Source organism: Melospiza melodia, chromosome 9 (assembly GCF_035770615.1).
Source record: "Melospiza melodia melodia isolate bMelMel2 chromosome 9, bMelMel2.pri, whole genome shotgun sequence".
Classification (NCBI taxonomy): Eukaryota; Metazoa; Chordata; class Aves; order Passeriformes; family Passerellidae; genus Melospiza; species Melospiza melodia.
Window position 1 is genome coordinate 26,842,848 of NC_086202.1, and position 15,441 is coordinate 26,858,288.

At 38.9% G+C, this 15,441-nt stretch overlaps 1 protein-coding gene across 12 annotated transcripts in view; it reads right to left on the reverse strand.

Annotated features, from left to right (window-relative positions):
* The window catches only part of LDB3 (LIM domain binding 3), a 108,513-nt gene extending 94,175 nt beyond the window's left edge, over positions 1–14,338 (reverse strand). For 11 of the 12 annotated variants that reach the window (XM_063163984.1, XM_063163983.1, XM_063163977.1 and 8 more), the window contains exons 1-2: positions 14,233–14,338; positions 14,006–14,130 (exon numbers count right to left, since the gene is read on the reverse strand). In XM_063163984.1, coding sequence (XP_063020054.1) covers positions 14,006–14,098 — 93 coding nt within the window. In that variant the 5' untranslated portion in view covers positions 14,099–14,130; positions 14,233–14,338. The remainder of the gene's footprint in view (positions 1–14,005; positions 14,131–14,232) is intronic. The other variant, XM_063163987.1, reaches the window with a different exon arrangement.
* Positions 14,339–15,441: the final 1,103 nt, after the last annotated feature.

The following is a 15,441-nucleotide window of genomic DNA, read 5'->3' on the forward strand; positions in this document are numbered from 1 at the left end:
ACTTTTATGAGGTGAATAGCTTAGGTTCTTTAAAGGTCCAGTAATTTCTCACTCTATTGACAATTTGCTTTTTGGGGTTTTTTAGTCAGCTGTGAGGTTTTTTTACCCCTCTGGGGGACATTCCTTCCAACTACCAGCACCACAATGTATTTAAACTAACATACAGAGCAACAAAAATTAATCAGGTCTGGTCTAAACATCAGAGTAAATATTGTGAGCAAGCAGTGAAGTGGAAGCAGGACTTCCTTGTTTAAATTACAGTAGATCAATCTTGTGTTCACCAGACTAAAAGGACTGTTATAGAAGGACAATTGCCAGGCAAGATTCCAAACTTCTTCCTTATGGTCCCATGCCAGTATATAGGCTTAAAGGGCACTCTCTTCTGTCAAACTGGCATTTGTCTTGACATTACTTAACCCAAACTTAGATCTCAAAATACCATCCCAGTCCTAGAGAATATTGCCCAATGCTTTGATAGTGAGAGATGGCAATAGAAAAAATTACCAGTCATTTCCACATGCAGCTTAGCTATCCATCAGTACATACAATGCTTGCTAACCTCACTATCTTGGAATATATGCTTACATTTCTAGTATTTGCACAGTTTGCTCAGTCTTGTAGTTCCTTTGCTTTCTAATTAGAGGATATAAACAGTTATGTATATGTTGAGTCTATGGATAACAATGGATTGGAATGAAGCCAACAAAAAGGATATCACATAACATGGCCTTCTCCTCTCCCAAAATGGACAATGTATATTTTAATAAAAAAATAAAGTCCTGTCCTGGTCTCTCTTACTGGTCTTTGTAATGAAAATTAACCATAAAAAAACAGATTAGGGAGTGTCAGAGGTAAGAATGGAAAGGAAAAAGAAAAAAGACTTCAAGACAATATCACAGACAAAGGATCACAGAAGTGAAAGATATATTTTTAAATTAAGAGGATGTTAAAATTCATATTATCAATTTTTAAATGCAATTTATAGGCAGCTCTCTTTGAACATGAGGCCATGGCACTCTCTCTGTTACATTATCTAATTGAATTGAGCACTATCACAGTGCAACCTACTTGCACTACAAAGTGACACAAGTCACCCAAGGAAGGAAGAAAAGTGTCAAGAGGCACAACCAAACAATGGCTATTTGTCCTTGGAATGAAGCTGCACAAAAATTAAAAAGATACCATCAAAACAGCCTGGATTTTACTTATTCTGGTATCAAAGCAAGGTAAACTGGGCAAAAAATTAAGTAATGGTGTGACCAATGGCAGAGAAAAGATATGTATATAGATATATGTATATGTAATCAGGAATATCTGTTCATCCTGGGTGTCAAAGAAAAGCAAAAAAAGAAAAAGAGAGGGGTTTTCTTAGGCCATTAGCATCCAAAGATAAATACACAGGTTCCAGGCAGTAGACACTCAGTAGGGAAAATAGGGAGAACACCTTTTGTGTTCCAACTAAAAAAGAGCTGAAATAAAAATGAACTGAGGACATTTCAAATCACTGCCTTTTTCATCTGTTCTCAGTATTTGATATCTTTCTCTTAAAATATGCTTTTACTTGATTATTTGTTGTTATTGTTAACAGATAAACCTAGGAATCCGGAGATGTTAATTATTATGACTTTACTCAATAAATAGATGAAAATATTCAAATAAATACTAAGAAACACTTAGATGTTTCAAATTCACCTCTTCAAGGAGGTCACCATCATCTCTTTTAAGGTGTTACAATTTAGCCAGAAATAAGCTTCTCTCCTGACATACTGAGAAAATTAGTTTTTACTGAGTATCCCATTATTGTCATTGCTGCAATGGTGAGAAGGTATGAACAGCTTCAAAAGATGGCATGTACCCTTTATTAAAAAACAAACAAACAAACAAAAAAAAAAAAACAAAATAAACCCACAAAAAACAACTTAGGCAATTTGGGGGCTTTTCTCAATAGCTCCTGATCCTTATTTTGCTATGGCAAAATTGTGTTGTCTGCAGTGGAAAAAGATAATATTTTAGAAAGTTTTTCTAAACATTTCACAGCATTAGTGTATCCAAGGGCAGTAGCACACTGGTGTGGCTCTATGGCACAAATAGTCTCAGACAGTAGCCAAGATGCTTTTTGGGAAGACTGAAACTAAAGACTTGTGGCATCCAGGCCAGAACATTCACTGTGGATGTTCTAAAATTAAACACCAGCAAGGAAAGTTTATTCATACCTAAACCTTTTATCCATGCATTGAACCAAGAGGCTGAACAACCAACTACATGGGGAGAACTCTTTCTTGGCCTCCTCAGCTTGGAGATGCTTTTAATATTGGAACCCAATCCAATCTCTGCAAAACCAGTGGAGGAGAATCAAGACTTAATGGAGACAAAAGAACTAATATTGTTTACCAGTCCTCTTAACAACACTTTCCTCAGATAAAACTAATTAAAGGTCCAGCTAATAAGGCAAATAAGGGCTAAATTATAATAAAACTACCTTGTACTGCTTTCTAGTCTATAAAGAGCCGTATTAAAACAAAATTTAGAGACCAAATTAAACATTTGAGCTAAATACTCAGAGTAGCAAGAAACAAAGACATTTACCCATATCATCAAATGGCATGAAACTCAAATCCAGCCTGGAATTCTTTCCCTATGGGAAAGATCAACATTTCACACTGTACTTATAAAATGTAATACTGTACAAGAGAGTGTCCTGCCTCCTTTCCAGGTTGTCTTTAGGACACACGAACTCCAGGGAATCGTGGGTGGAATGTATAAAAGATCTTACAGCAGCTGCTGGTACTGCATCTGTTCAAGGGATAAATAAAGCAGCTAGGTTCTAGTTTTGGTTTCATACACTGCCAGTCCCTTGACATGCATAGAAATTATATACCACCTCCTCATCTTGTCAATCACACTGCAAATATGTCTTCAATATTGTGGAAGGGACGATCACTTCTTTTTGCTAGGAAGGTTCCCACAAGCAGGGATAACCTCCATGACAAGTCACACACACTGGCAAAAACCTAAAGCACTTCATTTTCTTCCAGAGAGTAACCTGTTCATGTAAATTATCAATATTTAGACCTTTTCTCATTCTTCCTAGGAAAGAATTGGGTCTAGATAAAACTGATGTGAAATTAAAGCTGAACTAATTCTCTAATTATCTAGACCTTAAAAAAAGTTATTCTGTTTTGTTTCCCTTCACCACTACTTAATCCCCATGTTTTGGCATGTGGAATTTATGGAAATGTTCTCAGTTAGCAATTTTTATACGCATTTTAAAGAATATTAATGTGTTTAACTATCTATGCTCAGCCTATTTTCTTCAAAGAAAAAGCTGGAGATTACTATCTAAGATGCCACTTTGCAGAGTGAGAAACCACTGCTATGAAGAAAATTAAGCACAGACATGTAGGGAAAGGGAATTGCTGCTGAGCAGGATAAATCCATCTTTTTGTGGAACATGGGACGTGTGGCTGCAAAAGGAGCAAAGTCTCTTCCAGGAATGTCAGTGAAGATGCACTCTACTGTCAACACAGAAGTGATATTGGTATTATTTGCAGCTTGGGCTCCTTAACAGAGGCTACAGAAGACTATTTAATGCAGCAACACATGTAATCAGAGAAACAGGAAACCCCCCAGCTTCACACAGAGCAGTCATGAACTTCCATGTGGCACCATATTTAGCCAGCTCCTTCCTGCACATTCCTGCTCTTGCCTTCATGGCTCCACAGGACATGATAACACATTTTCGAGGGCCCAAGTCTTTCACTTCCCAAATGAAGTCTTCACCTTTTTGCTCCTCCACTCCAAGTGCACTTCATCTGAACAGCATTGAAAGCTGGAGCAAAGAAAGGATAGCACATGCTGGTGAGGCAGGATGTGGGAATAGAGCAAGGAAAGGAGGCAAGGGGAAGAGGCCACATAAGCATCCAAAGAATATGGAAGGAGGAGACAGCAGAGAACAATCTCACATGGAGTCAGGATTAATGCCAAGAGCCATCAGTACTTGTCCTTGCAGCTGGCTGCTACAGCTGAGGCACACAGCCCTTAAGGGTGGGACAAAGCCTCTCACAAAAGAGAGGGGAGTTTTGCTGTTCCTCAGGGGTGAAACAGCCAAACAGTTCTGGACCTCAATAATCCGTTCACCCTTCCCATGAGGTGCCAACAGTCTGATACCTACAGCTCTGTGCCCTCAGCCTGAACTACTGAGAACTACATGGCAAACCAGCACGTGTGTCAATTTTAGAGGTGTTGCCCTGAAAAGAAGCAGCATCAAGCTGTGGGCAATCAAACAGGGAAGAGATTGCTGTTCAAGCAGATGTGGGTTGCTGCAGTCCACACAGCTGATGATGCTTGCAGACTGCTGATCACTTCTTGTCATGAAGAAAGAAAATCACACGTGTAATAGAGAGATCCTCACTCACCCACCCCATACAGTTGGCAGAAGGATTAAAGGATTTCATCTTGCAGAATGTGTTACTTAATTTAAGCAAAACAGTGAGATAAGAATCTTTTAGACAGGAAAGGACTTCAATGGTAGGTTAGGTTACAATTCCTAAAAAAAAAAATCAGCAGAAAGACTAGTAATTTTTTCCTTCAGTAATTAACCTTAGCCATTGCTCATCAAAAAAGCCATCTTACTTTGACTTTTTATTTTTTAAACACCTGCCACAGTGCTAACTGCCCTTAGCCATTTTTGAACCCACTATGATTAGGTAAGGAGAGAATGCTGACATTCTCAAATAGAACAGGAAGGTCCCAGTGACCCCCAGGATCAAGGAAAGGCAGCCCGAATTCACCCTAATACCAGGGCACTCAGATTTGGCACTATGTACCAGAATCTGGGGTTACATGTAGTATTTTTGGAGTTTTGGATAAGATGTCCCATTCCAGAAGCTTGAGGTAAACGCAGCATTGGTTCCAATTCAAAATAGCTTCCTAAGTTACTGGATGCTTTAAATATAGCATGAGAGTCCCACAGAGGCTTCTCAAGGGTGTGCGCTGCACGGCACCCCATCCAGGTATAGTAAGTACTACAATGCACTGCAAATATTTTTATTCATGCCACAAAGACTAATTGTCACTAATTCTGGCTTCAAACTGAGAACTCATAAATTGTTTAAAGTAAGCATGTGCCCTTAAGCCTGTTACTTTTAATAAGAATAAGGGTTTATGTCTGTATTAGGTATGGCTAAGCAAGAGAGGCATGGAGCCAAAATAGCCCAGAAGCTGGAATTTGGACTCTGAGTAAAGGAAAGGTGGGAATAGGGTGAGACCATGTGAAAGGCTGTGTTCCTCCTAATCCTCAGCTGCCATTGCTACAAATCAAGTGTATTTGGAAGGATTTTGGAGAAAGGTTAAAACCTATTTATGCACTGTGTCCAGGCACTGAACACCTGTGGCACGGATGATCACAACACCAGCTACGCACGTGGGAAGTGCAGAAAGTAACTCTACCCTTGTCAGGGGATTTGCATGCCTTTAAGACATTTGGCCCATTTCATCTTCCTAAAAGAAGAGCAAGATCTCATTGACGTTTTGGAAAATGGCTGCTAACCATCACTACCAAAGAGTCACCTTGTAGGAAGCCCATTCAAGATATTATCTAGAGCCATTTTTTAAGCTGAAAATGAATTTTTTGAGGGTACCTAATTACAGGTACTTCCCTCTATCTATTAGTGTGCTTTTCTCCCGTAAATCTCTTAGAAGAACACAAACAGCTTTACATTTAGGGAAATATTATATTCTTCATGGATCTGAAAACCAGAAGATTTTAGAACTGTCCCCAAAGGGTACCCAACAGTAAGGTTGACCTAAACTTCAGGGCCAGCTATATGTTACCAAGCTTTTATTTCTTTTATGACCTGAGTTTTAGGATAGTAGATAAATAAAATACTTAAAAGAAATCATAATCTATGCAATACATTTTGACAGGTGATACCTGTTAGCTTTTAAATACACAATGTGACTTCTGGGTCAACACAATGTGACTAAACAGCACATTTATTGAAGTCCTTGTCCTCACTCTGTACCAGCAAAACCAACATTCTTTATGAATTATTGAATGTCATTTATTAAATACCATAGCGTCCTTCTACCAAATTAGTATTTAGGAATTTAGACAACTGTAACAGAAAGCCTACTTGTCTATTTTGTTCCCAGGTAACCTTTTTATTAAGGCTTTAATTACACTAGTGCAAAAGAAACAGCCCTTTAACATGCTGTGCATAGAAACCATTCTTTTCCAATTAGCATTATTCATTTCTACCAGCAGAGTACTGCTGACATTACCAGACAAGGTTTTAAATTAATTTATATCCTCAAAACTAGCAGTTGCAATTGTCAGCAGAAATTTGCCTCTTTCCTTTCCCTTTCTCAAGATCTTTTAACAGGGACTGATAATTTACCTGGCTAATCTTGCAACAAAACTTAGTGGAAAAGAAGAGCATTATCTCAGGTTACACTGGACACTATTTAATGCTATATTATGCATTAAAATGGTGGCATCTCAGGCACCCACATGCAGACACTTCTAGTTACACACAAACTAGCTACATGAAATTGTCCTCTCGGCTAGCTGCAGCCCGAGATGAAAGCTAGAGTATAGTGAAAACTATTGCATTTTGTACACCATTTTCATACTTCCACATTGCTACTCAAGGTTGGTGTTATTTTGTATTTAAATACCCACGTTTTTGATAGTTATAGTATAACATACACTTTATGCTACTAATTAGATGACAAGATGGGAACTGCTGTTGCTAGCATAGAAAGTTAATGATAACATATATGCAGAGCTAATTTCTCTTTGTATTCCAGTGACTGGAGAATATTTTGCAATAATGTATTCAGAATGGAGATAATGACAGAGTTATCTGCAGTGCTATTAAGACAGTAATTTACAGAGTTCAGACATCAGACACTAATAAAAAGTTTTATCTGAAAAAAGCTTATTGTGCATTTTAATTGTAAAGCAGTAACAGTTCAGCAGCTTTAAATTCATAATTTAATGGTTACCTCCTGATGTTTAGTCATTCTAAAGGATCTGCAAAATTATTAACTTCAATAATAATTATGTAAATCTGAGGACTTCCTGAAATGCTACATCAACTATATTCTCATACAAGTAAACTCTAGGTCAAAGACTGAACAATGTGTCAGACCACTTTATCCAGCTGCCAGGGCACACTGTCAAATCTTAAAACAAGTGAAAAAGGAGTATAACTAATTTGAGCTGTGAATCTGTTTCCTTATGTAAAGAAAACCCTTTCCTCCCTCCTCCATAAAACCACAAGAGCTGCTGTTATCCCCAGTTATGAACTCAGTTTTTTACCAGTCTTGAGCCCTTGTTTCCCACAGCTAACACTATATGCCTCCTGTTCAAGGGAAGAGCTACATTTCTCTTTCTTTTGCAGGAAAGAAAGCTGCAAAGTTACTTTATTAACTGAGCTGGCAATTGCACAGATGTTATTCAACCCAGTTATTTCATAGAATGAGCTCTTCTCACAGATAATGCCACACAAGTATTGATGATTCAGCTGCAATCCTACTCCAAATTAAAAAGCATTTAGGAGGTGAAATGAAGAAAGGGTTTCAAAACCATGGGATATGTATCTTGTATCTGAACAGTCAGAACACCAGGTTCAATGATCTAACACCATTTAAACCAGAACCTCAGCTATAACAGGCCATCACTCACATTTATCTGGCCTGTATTCTACCAGGGTGTTTTGTTTCTCCTGAAAGACAAAACAGATGGAATTGAAGAACACAGCCTTAAATAGATGATTTCTGCACAGCATCTGTGCAGAGCACATAATGCTCCTTATATACCCCTGACCTTCAGCAGTGGACTTAGTATTTAGTGATTACTTTAATCACACAAACAGATAAGAGGGGCTGCCTTGTGCTCTGAGTATCTACTTGATTTAAAGGAGAAATCATTTGACCAAGAGCTGCAGCTAGCTACATGCTGTTCCTGAAAGTTATTTTGTCAAGTACAATACGTGCATTCAAATCCCGTTGCGCTATCCTGCTACAGTTTAAATAAAACTGTAATAAAAACACTCTTCAACAAATAAACCTGAGTTTAAAGTTACAACAACAAACTTCATGGATTTTTCAGAATATTTTCTGCAAGGAAAGAAAACAAAAGCTTCTTACTTCTAGCATGTAGTTTACCCAGAAGGGGAAAATAACCATCTTGCACTGGAATGGTTTTGGATACAAAATTAGGTATTTGCTGAAATCAAACCTTCTCTGTTAGTGGTTCTGGTGAAACATCCATTGGGATTACTTCTCAGGCCTGACACAGTATTTTTGATCAAGACAGAAAATGTTGTCTACCTCAGAATAATTAACACCTTACCTCTTAGAGCACCTGCACAGCCATGTTTAAATCTCTGTTTTACTCAGAGCAGAGACCTGAACTGCCTCCTTGGTAAACTGGGACTTTTTGATCCCCGAGTTCCAGGACCCATTTCTCTGGTCCAACAAGTATTATTTAAATGGAAAGCAAATACAGAATTTGCTCCCTCTTTCCTTGTCTGAATAGACATGACACTTGTGTCTGATGAGACATGCAACCTTATCATACAAATGCCCTGTACACTGAACTGCCATTTATAGTACAGATGCTGTCTACTGGAACATCTCAAATAAACAATACCAAATCAGGAGGCTGAGGAGTTACTTGTAGGGCTCAGGCTCACAGAAACAAAATCATTTCTGATGTAGCTGTAAACATACCAGAGCTGGTTTGCAAATTAGTTTGAAAGCAAACATACCACATCAGATAACCAAGACTCTCCTAGGATACTGACATTGTTTGTATATATAAGAAATAATTGCAGGTAATAAAACTCACAATGCTTTAACTTCAAATGAGGTGACTGTTACTCAAGAAGTAATCAACCAATTAAACAGATTATCATAAAGAAATGCTGATGCCCACAGAATAGTTGTTCTATCAAAAAAATAAATAGTAAAATTTCAGAGTGTTCTGAAAATCTGGCCTGGAAGTATTTAACCTTCCACTGACAAGAACTATTTTGAGTTAAACTGTAAGAAGGTTGGAAAAGTGTGAAACTGCTAAGGCATAAGAAATTACTACAGTGTGTCTAGGCATCATACAGTCATTATATTAAATAGCACACTTCCTTAGAAGTTGACTCAGTCATTTGAACTTTAAAGAAAAAAGGAAACATCTCTACTGAGTAATGGTTAAAAAGGAAGACTCCTAGACTTCTGGAGCACAGACTTATCTGTTAGTTTTGTAGAATATCAACTATTATAAATACTAATCTATAGCTTTTGGCATAGTGAAGGACTTCTTATTTGGAGATAAGAAAAAGCAGTTGCAGCTTTATGACAGCTACTCAGCAGTCTGATTCACCAAAGGTGGATGCTTAGCAGGTGATGTGGTACCAGCACTTCAAGAGAACTTCCTAAATCGTTTCAGTTCACTCAATACAGGTGAACTGCATTTCTCTGATTACAGTTTATGTACAGCACCACATGGCCATTCAAAGGACAGCTGCAGAATGCACAGAGCCTGACCTAGATCATCTGAGGCTTCCCCTCATTCAAGAACAGAAGAAAAAAAGTGAAGAGGGACTGCCTTCCCTCCTCAGCTGCCTGTTGTAAGGCACTGATAGGCAACAGCCCACAGGAAATGAATACTCTCACACAGCTCCTCTAAAGCAAAGGCAGTGACAGCCAGAGGTTGGCATATGTATGCTAGGGAGGGGAGGAGGGACAGGAAGCAATCAGCAAGAGATGCTGATAAAAGGAAAGAGCCTAACAACTCGGAGAAAAAAACCTTCCTGCTCCTGCAGAGACAAACTGAAAAATGCTAGACCAGGGTTTTCCCCCAGACTCAAAAAGCTGTTACAGGTTGCTTGTAGCAGAGTCAGTATACAGATCAGCTAATTTAATTCTTTTTGTAGCAGTGTTTGCTGTTTTCCCTCCCTGGACTTACATATTCACCAGATTTCAACCTTTTCATCACTTAATCAAATAAAGTATTTATTGAATGTTTTTGTTTTCTTTAACCACTATCTCCTGTTTCAGGCTCTGGCTTTTGATTTAGACCCCAAGCAGCTAAAAAACCTCTCTATTAGGAAATACAAAACTGTATAGATTACCACAGTGATTTAGATAATATTTCCACTACCTCAGATAACAGCTGCTCCTTCACACCTTTCAGCTCATTGCATCACCTGCAAGCCAGCCTGTCTCACTAGAAAAGTTTACTGTTCAGAAATAAAGACTCAGAACTATATGAAGATGCTCTGTTATAGCATCCAACCATGTACAGTTGTATCATCTTAGGTAACATGGCATCTGAGCACTTAGATAATTAACTATGTCCAAAAGCCTTCTTACAGAGGATTAGGTCTACAAAATTAATGAATTCTCCTTGCTTCAAGCAGTAGGAGAAAATAAACAGCTTTGCTGCCCACATCAATTTGGAAAGACCAGATTTATGTATATGATCATGCCACTGGTGACAGTGCTTAGCACTGCCAACAACCTGCAAGTCTCATTCATTTCAGCAGGGCTGACAGATGCTTAGCTTTATTAAGTCTGTCAATACTGTTTTCCTATGTCTGCTACCTGCTCATGACATCTCATGACAGAATTTGACATCTCATAACAGAATTTGACATCTCATAACAGAATTTTTTTAGTGGGTAGGATGGTCTGCAGGGTGGGGACTGGAAAAATAGTTTACAGATGATTTCTCAATGCTATTGTTAAAGGAGTGTGAAAGCTGCAGAGCTTCACACTCTTCCCTATTTGTTTTTGTCTGCTGTTTTCTTGTTCCCATCCCCTATGTTAGTCAGGCATTTATTTTTAGATAAAGAACAGATAAGCAGAACAATCCATTTCAGGGGAACACATCTTCACCTGTCACCCAGCTGACTGACTGTGACTCCTGTGCATTATGCTGCTGACTATTCAGCAATGAGCTGATCACCTGGGCCTACCTGAATGGAAGAAAATACAGTGTCTGAGACACCATTTTAAAGATTTCTTTAGGAGCGAACTGTTATGCCAAATAGCACTGTGTAATTCCCTTCCTCATCCACTGTGTTAAGAATATTTTTCCTGAACAAAAGCATTAGCAATCCCACAATCCTGTATTGTGCTTTTCTCAGCAGGTTTCAAAGACCTTCAGGATTTCTCCCCTGCTCTCCAGGTAAAATGTGAGGTGGGTGGGAATTGTATAGGGCTGGCTGACAGTGCAGGTCAACAGGTACCCACCTTATGTCTATGCATGGGCACAATGGCACAATCCTGGTGTCCTCTTCCAGGAGTGTGCTTGGAAACACCCTGGTCTAATACTATAGATGGAATGAACAACCCTGCTGTGTTAGACTCTTTCCATCGTTTTTCTCAGGAGCTTAGAGGCAGTGCTCTTGCAGCATGACAGAAGAGCATAGAACTTTCATGAAAAAGGAGAAATTCTTGTGTTCTCTGTGGCCCACCCACAGACAATCTAATTAACTGGGGGCACTCAGAGCACAGTGAACATGTCTGCAGCCAAACCCAGTCTGCAGGCTTAGAAGGACACTGTGCACATGCAGCCAAAAGGGCCATGGCACATCTGATACTAAAAGCAATTATAATACTCTTTAAGTTGAAGTTTTTGGAGTTTAGGACTCATCTTACACATAGAAACTCTAATCTCAGGGCGGCTGTGGATCAAAACCAGTCCATAAATAGGTGTACAAAATTCACTAGCAACATTTAGAGCTGTGTGCCCTGTCCAGGAAGGAGATTCTCACAGTTATCTTCTCTCCTCTCCTCCCCACCAGGAATATCTTAAAATGTAAGTACATCTTCCCACCTCAATAAGACTGCAATTGTGGCTGAGTTCATAGGTCAACTCACTTATGACCGAAATTTCTGATCTGTTTAGAGATATATTTATGTGATAGATGACAAAGAAAAAAAACAGATTATCATAAAAAGTAATGTATTACACTGTGTTTCAATCAAAAACATCACAAACAGCAGGCATAACTATCCCAGCTCCCCCTGAAAGAGGCTATTTTAATTCCTGTATGTCTGCTTGTGCCCTCATAAGGCAGGCTCTAAAATCCAATCCCATCCCAAAACTGTAGTCCCAGCTAAAAACTGGGCCTCGCTGGGAAGAGTTTAAAGACACTTAGCAGTGTTTTCTGACACTGCTACGGCTGAAAATGCAGTCAGCTCAGTGAAGAGCTAATTCCTCCACACCTCTGGGAATTCAGCTGTTGCAGTTTCACTTCTGCTCCTCCCATGCTCTCAAAAGCCTCATGAGAATCATACAGCCTTTGGGCATAGTGTTTACACTTCCACAGATTACAATCCGAGACAACGAGCTCTTTGGGAAACAATTGGCTTTTCATTACTGATTGTGTCACATACACTGCAAGTGCTACAGCCCTGGCCCATGGCTGACAGACCCTAGAATGACTGAATGACTTATAAGAAACTAATCAACACCATACAGTGCAGGCTGCAAAGTGTCATGAAAACACCTAAAAAATATGATGACACCTCTCTGTACTTACCTTGGGTGAGATAAGAAAAGAAATACCAACACTATTTGCAGGAGCAAAATTATTCTGAGTTTATGAAGGGAGTTTATTTTTGTAGATGGGGGGTATTTTAGATTGTCTTTTGCTTGTTTGCTTTTGATAAAACTGCCAGAGCAGCCTTCTTTGCAATTACTATGCTGCAAAAGGAGTTATGAAAAGTATGTCTTACCATCATAGTATTAGGGTAAACGTGGCTCTGTCTTCCAAGAAAGAGAATGTGCATAAGAACAAGGGAGATCAGATGATACAGTTTCACAGCATGAATATGAAACAGCATAGCTAAGATTTCAAAAGATCACCAACTGACTTTGAATCACATTTGTTGCAGAGACATACATTTTGTACCCACAGCTTAACACACTGTATTTTTTCATTATGAAAAAACTCCATAGTTTTAAAAGCAGTGTAGGTGGCTTTTTTATTATTTTTGAGTGGAGCAGACCTTTTATTTGCATTCTGCTTGTTTGTCTGATTAAATCGTTCTGGTATTTCTCTTACTGTTATGTAAGTAACCTCTCTTGTCACTGTACTGCAAAATAAGCCTTGTGCAGGTGATTTGTGGAGGAGCCAAGGCCTCTCTAGAAAGATCTGAATATTCTGGAGCACATTTGAGACTGTCAGAAAAAAGACAAGAAGAAGGGAGCTACCAGAACTCACACAGAACTCTCTTGCAAGAGAAAAGCAGGTAAGGGAAACACAAATTTCCTGAAAATTCTTCAATGTTAAAAATATTTAAGAACCAGAGCTAATTCAGGTAATAGGAGTACAGAACTGCAACACCTTAAAATAATGCTTCAAGGAGAAGAGAAAAGAAAAAGGCAGCTAGAAGATATGTGGCTGTAATTGACAGATACACCAAGTAATTAATTATTAAATTCATGCTGTTTGTCAGCTGCAAATGGAAGGCTTCTGCATAATTTAAGACAGTTTTTTAAGTACTACTGAGCCTTCTGCTTGAAATGTCTAATTTTTATCCAACTATTGCGCCCCATCACAAGAGGGGACACATCCCTGTCTTTGTTCAGTTTTAACACCTGACTTCTCATACTTACAAGCAGTTACATGTTTATTTTATAGAAATATAATTCTATATTCCCATTCAGAATTGTTCTATTCCCCTCCCCCCAAATTGCACCAGTGAGGCCCCTACCAGCAGAAAAAGAGACAATACAGAATAGAACTGGAAGCTCACTTAAAAGAGGCAGTATCACCATCCATACAAATATACCAACCAGAACTGTCTTCCTGAAGCATTAGCAATGCCAGGTTGTACTTCAAACTGGCACATTTCTAGTTCACATTATATTGTCTTTATTCACACCTAGGTGCAAAGATCTTCAATTCTGCTAGGCCAGGTCAAAGTGTACACATGACTGCTATTTTCCAACCCAAACCAGCTCAACAAGGTTTTTTTGCACACTTACTCTGGAGATGGTCAAGGGCATGTTGAAGTCCTTGCCTCCTTGCAGTCGGAAGCCCCAGGGTCCAGGTCCATTCAGAGTCACACTGTAAGCCATGTTGTACCACTTCCACAGGCAGCAACAGGGCACTGCAGGACAGAAGGATGGGCAGACAGAAAAAAGTGTGAAAAAACAGACTGAGAACAGGGAAGGGTTTTACATAAATGAAAGCAATTCTCTCTCTGCCTTGCCTGCTCAGTCGTGCTCTGATAGCACCTAAGAATAGATGGGAGCTATAATGCAGATGCTGATATCCCAGCTGAGGAGGGCCCATAAAAGGTTTGTAACCAGACACCTACTATGCAAAGACTTCATGACTCAGAGGTCTAATATAGTCCCCACGGAAGGGGACAGATCTTTCTAGGCTCCTCAAGCCCCTCATGCTGCTCAGTCACTTTATGGACAAAACACATGTTTTAATAAAACAAGCAAACAAAATCCCACTCTAAAATCCCAAACACCCAAGTCTCTTCACTAACCTGTTAACAACTGCAAAGCCATTTTTAAATTCTGCTTCAGCAGAGAGGTATCTTGCACTGTGACATATAATACAAGCTCTTTCTATATAGATAGTTCCACATGTAACAGAAAAGGCACCAAGAAAATGTTAACCTTCTTCTGCAATGCTTTGTTAAACTGGAAAAAAGTACATACTACATGTATTTAACATCACCAAAAAAAAAAAAATCCCACAACTTCATGTTTGGCTCTTGGTTCCACAGCCCTTGCTTTCCCTAGGAAAAATTAACATTTATTTTTTCTGAATATAGAAAGATCATGGGATACCTCTAATGAGCATATAATTTCTGTGATAAAAGCACAGTTTCACTACATACCTGTTCCATCATTTCAATACAAGTCTTCTAAAGGTGTGATGCTTGAATTAAAGGCTAAGAATACAAATAGTTAGCTAATTGCTGCCTTGATTAATTCCTTGATTTTTTCATAGTTTACATTCCAGTTCCTAGGAGTTCCATAAAACTATAACCCTTGTTCAGTAATGCTGGATAGCAGTTCTGCACTAGATTGGAAATTGCTAAAATACAGAGGGCACAAGGGTAGGGAAGAAGCTGTTGGCAGACCTATAGATAAAAACAAAAAGTTTCTGCTCTTAGAGTAAAGCCACAAACATTAAATAACACTCACCCCTTTCAAGTCATCAATTTGTGCAGGACCTCCAGAACCCCTCTTCTGTATCTTTGCAGCATTTATCCTCCTCTATCTTCTGGTTAGAAAGAAATTGCCATTATATTAAAAAGGGGGGGAAAATGTCCCTCAAACATGGATTCTACTTTGATAATCAAAAAGACAAGCAAGCCACACAATGCACTAGAGTGAGGCAGCTCAGCTTGAACATTGATCACCCTGCCAATACACCTACCCTAAAACATGACAAATAT